This window comes from Acomys minous (assembly GCF_964271855.1).
Source record: "Acomys minous genome assembly, chromosome: 13".
NCBI lineage: Eukaryota > Metazoa > Chordata > Mammalia > Rodentia > Muridae > Acomys > Acomys minous.
Genome location: NC_140495.1, coordinates 16,582,863 through 16,592,612, shown reverse-complemented (window position 1 = coordinate 16,592,612; position 9,750 = coordinate 16,582,863). Strand labels below are relative to the sequence as shown.

General features: G+C 48.4%; 1 protein-coding gene across 1 annotated transcript; it reads right to left on the bottom strand.

Moving 5' to 3' along the window:
- Positions 1 to 895: 895 nt before the first annotated feature.
- On the bottom strand, positions 896 to 3,479 carry LOC311580552 (IQ domain-containing protein F5-like). The gene is made up of 3 exons (XM_084752200.1): positions 3,303 to 3,479; positions 3,023 to 3,142; positions 896 to 1,333 (listed from the first exon to the last, which is right to left on the bottom strand). Exons 1-3 carry the CDS (start codon positions 3,318 to 3,320, stop codon positions 905 to 907), a joined length of 567 nt encoding a protein of 188 aa, XP_084608326.1. The 5' UTR covers positions 3,321 to 3,479; the 3' UTR covers positions 896 to 904.
- Between the last annotated feature and the right edge of the window lie 6,271 nt (positions 3,480 to 9,750).

Sequence of the window (9,750 nt, the reverse complement as noted above, 5' to 3'; positions counted from 1 at the left end):
TTGTTTGTTTGTTTTTTCAAGATGAGGCTTCTCTGTGTAGCCTTGGCTGTCCTGGAACTAGCTCTGTGGACGAGACAGGCCTTGAATTCATAGAGATCTGCCCGCCCTTGCCTCCTGAGTGGGCGCTTCCACACCCAGCTGTGTCGTGATTTCATAACTGCATTTTTTGCTAACTTTGTTTGTTTTAACTTTATGTGCATCGGTGTTTTGCCTGCTTGTACGGTCAGTGTTAGATCCTGAAGTTACAAACAGCTGTGAGCTGCCACGTGGGTGCTGGGAATTGAACCCGGGTCCTCTGGAAGAACCACCAGTGCTCTTGGCCCCTGAGCCATCTCTCAGCCCTTTTGCTACAGTTATAAGTCGTAAGCATAATAATATGAGACTCCCCAAAGGGCTATGACCCACAGGGTGAGAGCCGTTGCCCTGGGGGATCACGAGACAAGCTGTGGATTCTGAATGGGAACAAGGTTGACATGCTCTGCCTGAGCCGCTTAGTGACTGGCCCAGTGCCCAAGAGGACACTGGGAGAGTCTGAAGGACCATGGTGAGGAAGGGCTGTCAAATATGTTCTAAGTAGGTGAGTGGGGTGGGGGGGGGGCGGCTTGAGAGGATCGAAGAGGAGACAATGGCATATCCAAACAGCTAAAGGGAGCAGGCATCCTGCGGTGTCCCTGGTGACTCTTAGCCCCAGCTCTCCAGCTGCGTAGGTGCTGCTGAATCACACACAGCACTGTTGTGGTCCAGGGCTCTCGCATCCTTTGCCCCTGGGAGTTCAGACGCATACTGCTGCTGCTGCTGGTGGTCACAGAGCAAGCTGCTGTGGTGCTTGTGTGTGCGGTCATTGTGTGGACTGGCTGCTGGACAGACAAAGACCCAGAGACGTGTATGTGTTAGAAGGACCTGATCAGTTCTTTATTGGCAAGGATATGCAGTCTGATATACGACACACCTGAGACCCCAGAAAGATGTCAAGCTGAAGACGTAGCTGGTCCCCTATAATCTCATAGCTGCCCTGGAAGAAGCCACGGGTGTGGCACTTATGCCAGCGCCATGACATCTGGATGATGCGTGTGGCATAGCACAGACGGCAGTAATTCTGGCGGGCTTGCAGCATTCGGACCCACGACTGAATGGTGACACAGGCCCTTGTTTCCAGCGCCATCCAGTGAAGAGCCTTCAGCCGTCTCTCCTCCAGCTTTTGGGCCAGTATCTTTCTCCACCAGCACTGAATGACCCACGCACTGAGAGCGGCCTTGAGCAGTGTGCGTCGCACCAGTGTGCCTCGCCACCAGGCCTGGATCTTTCTGGCCTTTAGTGCTTTTTGTGGAGATGGCTGTTGTGGGGTGTAAGGTGAAGAATGGTTTCAGTTTTCCAGGGGTGGAGCCACTGGTAAGTTACCTTTAATTATGGTATGTGAACAAACTTTTCCTCATGCAGACACACACACACACACACACACACACACACACACACACAGATATGAAAGTAAGGGACTTAGGAGAGGGTAAGAGATAGGGATTAAGAGGGAGAAGGTGATCAGAGTACATTGTGTGTGTGTGTGTGTGTGTGTGTGTGTGTCCTAGGTGTGGTAATCCCAGCACATGGTAGGCAGAAGCATGTGGATTTCTGTGAGTTTGAGGCTAGCCTGGTCTACAAAGAGGGTCCAGGATAGCGAGGGCTCTGTGTAACGGAGAAATTCTATCTCAAAAACAAACAAACAAACAAAAATAAATAAACAAAATAAAGATATATTCTCAGAAGATGCCCTGATCCTTCCTTTGTCACTAACCATGGCATCCTCTCAAGCTCATGAGCACTGAGCAGGGCAGCAAAATGAGCCTTGAAAGCAGGAAGGTATCAACCTCTGGTCTCCTCTGTCCTATCAGCTAATGAGGAAACATCACCTTAACCTCTGGGTCCCTTATGTCCCCATTTATAGAATGCAGTACATTTACTCTTGCTAAGTTTATATATATATATATATATATATATATATATATATATATATATATATATATATATATGCATGCATGTGTGTTGTGCCTGAATGTATGTTTGCACCATGTGTGCCTAGTGTCCTCAGAGGTCAGAAAAAGGCCATCAAGTCCCCTGGAGACGGAGCTACAGATAGTTATGAGCTGCCAGGCGGGTGCTGTAAACTGAACCCAATTCCCCTGCAAGAGCAGCCAGTTCTCTTAACCGCTGAGCCATCTCTCCAGCCCCTCGCAGCCGCTTGCACCTGGTTTTGAATCTGATTGGCTAGTTTAGAGCAAGAACCTTGCAGTTTATTGGCTCTTTCTGGGAAGGACCACATACCGAAGCTGGGGTGGCCTAGCAGGAAGTCCCAGGAAACTGGCGTTCTCCTTCTTCTCTACCCCAGCCCACAGCCTGCCCCCTCCTCCCCTCCCCTCCCCCTCCCCCACCCCCGCACCCCCGTCACTTCCTAATATTAAATTCTCTCCTCAGGCAACTTGGGGTCCTGACCTCATCCTTTTCTCATTTCCACTTCCCAAACTTTAAACCTCACTCAAGTTAGCACAATTATACATTCACGTACATGCACACACATGTGAGTACAAATACCCACTCTTACACAACCCTGGGTGTAAGAGTGCTTCTGTTGAGCTATGTTCCCCAAACACAGATCTCACCACCCCCACCCCCCCAGCTCCCCAGCGTCATCTGGCTCCACTCTCACCCTCTTGGCCTCCCCCCATGTCAGTCAGCATGTCTCAGGCTGAGAAGGAAACTGTAAGAAGATGGTCAAAGAAAAGTAAGCCCCATTCGACCCAGCTTTGGATAGGCAAAACTGTGTTCTCGGCTTCTGACGGCGACCATCTCTGGGTGATGGTTAGCATCCTGACCCCTTGCTCACACAGGTTTAAATGTTCACACAACAGGAACCTCATGACCGTCCTAGGTTGTGGGACATGGCAAAGACCAGCATAAATCTGGGTGACATAGGTCAGAGATGGGGCGGATCAGGCGTTACCTCTAACCTCGAGGGCCTTACACAACCTACCTTTGGGGAGGGCGGATGTTTGACCTTCTTTTTTTTTTTCGGTTGCTTTTCTGTTACTGGTTCTGTTTGCTCTTGGATTACATAGACTGTTTTGACTGCGATTTCACAGCGTTCCCCTTTCTATAACCAGAGTGAAAGGAGAAATTCGTGAGTGGGTTATTCGAACAATTATATAGCCATTTTAACACATGCCCAGTTTCCTCAGTTGCCCAGCGTGCTCTAGGCACAGAACTTATTTCCTGATGAAATTGAAATCAGCCTTCTGTAGCCTACAACTTACCCCGCAGAGAGAGCCCATGTTTGGAGACAGGTGGTTCAAGTCTCCGAGATCTGCAATACCTTACATTCCCCCCATGGCTGGGGTTACGATGGAGCCGTCATTTCAGGTCTACACTCCTCCAGCCACGAGGACTGGCAAGAAGAGTGAGCGAAGGAAGCCAGTGGTGACGTCATAAGGGCGCCTGTGATGCAGGAATCAGAATGGTTTCGGAGAGCTGGGTGGGGTCCCCTTCAATCCTTCAGAAATTCCAAGCGTCGTGCAAAAGATAAGGCGCAAGCAACACTGGTTCATTTGAATAAGGCTGGAAAATGTTAGTTATTTTGACTTTATTGAAATGATCAAAATTAGCAGTCTGACATATCAACAGGGTTTCAATACATGGGTTTCCACAGTGGATCTAAGCAATGAGCCTGTGACAAAACGCATAACAGGTGCTTTGCAGAAGGAGATTCCTGAACAGCTCTTGAAAATATATCTGTCCTAGGGAAATGTAAGATGCACAGGTGTCCTTAAATGGGGGCAGAGACAGAAAGCAATAACAGCCCTTCCCTCCTGTTCGTAGAAGTGTGACCCAGACTACCGAGGAAGATGGTTTGGCAGTTTCCATTTTCACCCTAGAACTCAAGGTCCCACTCCTGGGCACAGATGACTCACAATGTGTGTGCACAAGCTGAAGTTTGTAGTGCAGACGGGACAGTGCTTGCCTAGCAGGCAGGAAGCCCTGGACCCAATGCCCAGCGTTGTATAAACTGGATGTGGGTGCACATGCCTGTCACCTCACTACCTCGGAGGCAGAGACAATGTAGGCCCCTCCATTCTCAGCAACATATGCCAAGTGTGAGCCTATATCAGCCATACTAAACACTATCCTAAAGCTACACACACACACACACACACACACACACACACACACACACACACGCACGCACATACACGGCTGGCAAGATGTCTCAGTCATATGCCTGTCATACAAGTCTAAGGATCTGAGTTCAAGACCCAGATCCCATGACAAGGTGGAAGGAGAAAACTGACTCCAAAAAGTTGTCCCATGACATCCACATGTGCACCATAACAGGCACATGTGGGGAAATGTCTTCACAGATGTCCTTGGCAGTTTTATTTTTATCAAATCAGCTGTAATTAACAAGATATCAGAACTACTAAAGTGATTTTTTTGTTTTGTTTTGTTTTGTTACTGGGACAATTGGTACTACTGGTCAGCTGGAGCTAAAAAATCACCACTGATTAAGAAGAGACCAGCATCCCTGAGGTGAAATCTTCTGGGAAGTGTTTTCTCAGAGCACAGGGAAGCTGTTCCAGAGTCGGTTGGTTATACCTTACGTTGTGGCAGGCCGACTTGGTAATGTGTAAGAGTCACCCGTCACCCAGGTGGCACTGGCTGTTTTTGGGTTTTGTTTTTTTAAATTACAAAGCTACTTTTAATACTTTGGGGTGTGCCCCACAGGAATAAAAAACACTGGGAAGGGGTGACCCCCCTCACCCCCAGGAGTGGCCCTTGGGGAGAGAGGCTGCCTGAGGGGAAGGAAGGACAAAAGGAACCCGCTGCAGACTCAGGGCAAAGGGGATGCCATCGGCGCTGGGACCTGTGAGCACTACAGGAAGAAACTCGAGCATGGTGGGACTGCTCCAGGCACACAGGCGGAGGGCAAGAGGGTTGGGCACGAAGCCCCAAAGTGACTTGGGTTCCTCCCCCTTCTCGTTTGCCTTTTTCTGCTTCTGCTGCATGATCTCCGAGTCCCTGGGGGGTAGAGATGATGGGCGCTTTCCCTTATCCTTAACCGAGTCGCTCTGCTGGTGGGCGAGCTCTTGCTGGTTACCGCGGGTCATGGAGACCGCAGTGGCTCCGACCTGCCTCCTTTGCGTCCCCTCATTCGGGCCGGCCGACGTCGCAGACCAACACTGGTTTTTAAAGCATGAAGGGGTCGTGGAGAGCCCCAGAGGCTTGGAATTGTGAGAGGCCAGGAGAAGCCATTGGTGAAGGTGCAGCCTCAGTGGCAGTTGAAGGCCCAGAGTTATAGGGGTCTTAAAGAGAAGTTGAGGCTCGGCACCATGAAAAGAGATCGTAAGACGGTGAATGTGCGGCCCAGTGGCAGCAAGGGACCCCAGCTTTTTGGAGATGCCAGGACCACAGGATGACCACTAAGAACTGCAGCAACAGTGGTGTGGAACCAGCTGGAGCCTAGAAGACCCGCTGTGTGTGCTGCAGAGGGCCGAGCTGCAGAAGTGACCCCCCCAAGCCCTTTGCAGGAGTCCAAAAGATTGTGAGTGGATCCCAGACATTGGACGGTTAGAGTTGGGTTTTGCTTTGCTTTGATCGTGACTGTGTCCTGTTTTTCCGTCTTGAAGAGAGCATTTTACTGGGACCCACGGTTGAGAGACTTTGAATTTTAAAAGACTTTGCATATTTTAAAGGGGTTGAAAATTTAATGTGTTTGAATTTGTAAGGACGGTGGGACTTTTAGAGCTATTTCTGTTTCTAATGTGAGATCTTGGGGATGAATCAGAAAGGAAGGGTTGTGGCTTAGTAGTGATGCGTTTGTGTGCCAAGTTGACAAGGGGTCAGTTGTACTGGTTGATTTTGTGTGTCAACTTTAGCTTGGTGTTCTCGTGTGTGTGTGTGTGTGTGTGTGTGTGTGTGTGTGTGTGTGTGTGTGTGTGTGTGTGTGCCCAGCCTTTTAACATGAGTAAGAAGACGTGAACTCATGTCCTTATTCACATAAGGCAAGCACTGTACCTACAGAGCTATCTCCTAAGCAGATAGTCTTTATAAAAGTTCCTTTGTACGATTTTTCTGTAGCAACACAAATGGGCAAACACACTGCTGCTGCTGGTGTCCTTTTTCCCTGAGGCTTTCACGGTTTGGGGGCTCATTGCCCAGTGACTGTTTGGAGGCAGTACTGGATATTTGCTGGGTCTTTGCACATAAAACATTTTCCCCTTACAATGGATAACATTTGGGGTGCATTTATAATTCTATGCTTAAAAGAGATTTCTCCAGGAAGTTGGGGTGCTGGTTCTCCATCTCTGCTGTGGCTGCTGAGAGTCTGACTAACTCCCCAGGAGGGAACTACTGGCTATATTTTTTCTTCACACATTCCAGCATCTCATAATGTGTTAGGTTCCATCTGTTTTCAGTCAGTGTGGTTCAGCTGGCTGGCTGGCTGCTGGCTTATGCTGGTTTCCCTAAAGAATCTCTTTCAGACCTCCTGATCAATAGCAGGAAATTCTCTCTGCAATAACTTCCTCTCTGAGGAGCACACATGTGACCAACACTGGAAGGCCAGGTCCTTCCATTTTTGTGGAGTGAGCTGTCAGGAATATATGGTCTCTAGGGCAGGGGCCAATTTGTCACTCTGCACCAGGCTCTTCTGTGTTTCCCCAAGCCGAACACAACTCCTTAGAGTGACTGTGCTGTGACGAAGCCCCATGACCAAGGACATTTATAGGATGAAATGGTTATTTAGGTGTATGGTTCCAGAGGGACAGGATCTGTCGCCATCGTGTGACATGAGAGACACGGCCGGCTTCGGGAACAGCTGAGAATTCACACCTCCAACCTCAAGGAGGAAGCAGAGCAGGCACATTGGGACTGGCACAGGGCTTTGAGGATTCAAAGCTTACCCTCAGTGATACGGGCAAGCCACTCTTCCTAAATCTCCCACACACAGTGCCACCAACTAGGGACCAAGCAATCATAGATCTGAGCCTATGAGGGGGTGGAGGGCATTTTCATTCAAACCACTACATTCCATTCCTTTCTGGCTCCCAGAAACTCACAATCATATCATAGTGCCAAATTCATTTAGTCCAGCTGCCAACGTCTCCATAAGCCTTCCCAGTCTCAATTCAGTTTAGAAGTCTGGAGAGTCAAGGCAGTCTCTTAATTGCAAGCTCCAATGAAATAAAAAAAAAATTTAAAAAAGCAAATTACATACTTCCAACATATAATGGCACACAATACACACTACTATTCCAAAAGCATAGTGAGAAAATACTAGGCCACAATGAATGAAAAAACAAAAACAAAAAAAACAGAAAGGAAAGAAAGACCCAACTGCTCCTAAGGGTTTGAGGTTTTTATTATAGATATAAAGAAGAATACAGCTAGAGGCAGGGCCAGAGACATTTGGAAGAGTCCGGAGTGGACATGGCCAGCAACCTGAGCCAGGCCATGTGAGGTAACAGGGGATGTGAGAGAGGAGGACCTGAAGACCAAGAGTGATAGCCAAGACCCAAGAGGTAAAAAGGGCAGGTGTAGCCAAATTGGCTGGGTTATATAGAAAAGAGCAGCTGTGGGAAGGGCAGCCCAGCTCCTGAGCTGGGGAGTTCAGGGTAAGGGGTTGAGGATGCCAGACAGGAGAACCCTGTAACAGGTAGGGGAAACCCTAGTGGCTAGAGTCCACTTTGATATGTTAACAGGCACCTCAGCCATTTGTCCTGGGTTTGAGACCTAAAACACAGCAAGACCAAACCTTAGCAGGGCAAAGGGCAAATTGTAGCTCTATGTCTGGTATCAATGGGCTTAGATAGCCTCACATTTCCAACTTTGCTGCCCGCGACATATATTTCTGTGCTCTTGGCCTGCTTCTACTATGTGCCCATCTCTCTCTCTTTGGCAGCTATGCCCACACCCACGGCACGCCCAATGTCTTTAGGTCTCCAATGCAACTCAGGCCTCAGCTCCATAGCCTCATATAGTGGCCTCCCAGGCCGCTTGCCCTCTCAGGGCCCTCATGAAGGACTGCCCTGCCACATGTCGCACGGTATTGGGTTTTCTCAAACTGCATTAGATCCTATGACCCCTTTCTTCTTGACTCCTTGCCACATGGGCAGCATTGCTGATTTTGGCAACCAGCTTGGAACGGAGGCTGGGCCCTTGGGTCACATTTGCAGCAGCTTTCGTTTGCTGTTTTTAGGAGCAGAAACTTCTTTATGCCTTTCCCTTTCAGGAGTTGGTAGGTTAGCTAGGAGGGGTCTTTCTCTGAGAGCACCGTTTATTGTAATACAGATCAGGTGCTTAAAATCTCATCTCTTTTAGCACAGATCTTGGCTGCAACATCTAGTTTCCCTGGTGCTTTTTTTTTTTTTTTTAACTTCTTCAAAAGGTACATCTTACATTTTTTTCTCCACTTGCTCTTTTTCACTGTAGACCTGTCTAAGCAAGAATACCAATAGCTACCTGACAGAGTCAATATTAGGCGGTTGAAATCTTCACCAAAGAAATCAGTCCATTTCTTTTAAACTTAGCCTCAGGCAAGTTCTCAGGACTGGAAAAGAAATCAGCCACTTTTATTTATTTATTGTCAAAATATCACAGGAGCAGACTCCAGCCTGTTGTCCCTCCCGAAGCCTCTTGAGCTGGGCCTCCACAGTCCACATTGTTCTCTTCACTGTTTTCTAAGCGTCTGCTAGCATGTCCCATGAAGCTCTGCTTAGGGCAGTTCAACCGCTTTTCTACTCCAGAGTTTCAAAGTCTTCCACTTTCCTCAAGAGACAGCACGGTCAGCTCTCTCACAGAAACATGCCACTCGTGGTACCAATTTCTGTCTGCGCTTGGGCTTCTATTGCCATGACAAAACACCTTGACCAAAAGCAACTTGGAGAGGAAAGGGTTAATGTCCTCTTCCTGTCTCTCAAATCACGTGTGTCACTGAGGAAAGTCAGGACAGGGAGCTGGAGGGGGAAACTGAAGCCCAAAGCTGTGGCAGATCACTGCTTGATTGCTTCTCATCTGTGATTTTCTCATCCTGCTTTCTTATACAACCTAGGGCCACCTGTACAGGGTGGACTGGACCCTCCCACATCAATCATTAAGAAAAACAATACCCCACAGACCTACTCACAGGCCAATCTAGGAAAGTACCAATTCAGTTAAGATTCCCTCTTCCCAGATACGTCTGAGATTGTGTCAAGTTGGCAAGGCCCAATATCACATCAACAGCACTTTAAAAAAAATTTTTTTTTTTTTTTTGGTGTGTGGTAAAAAATAATGAGGCAGATTTTACTCAGGACTGAGAATCTTCTTCTACAGAAGAAAAATATGGCAGGATTTATGTCAAGCTAGAGCTCCTAAGGGAAAACTGATAGGAAGCCAAATTGTGTGCTAAGGAGTTTCTGAAGGGCTTTCAAGCCCGAGGAGCCATTCGTGGAAGACACCTATGATAGAACAACACAGGTGAAGATGACCAAGCCTGCCCCGGGGGTTGGCAATTACACTCCTAGACTAAGGAGAGTACATTTCCCTCCAGCAGAAGGGATGCTAGAGATGGAGCTGGTTTGCCCAGTTGGGAACTCCTCCAACAACCAGGTATGGTGAATGAGAGGCAGTGGCTACTACAGCCACAGCCACAGCCACAGCCACAGCCACAGCCACAGCCACAGCCACAGCTACAGCTACAGCTACAGCACCAACCCGGGCCACTCTGAC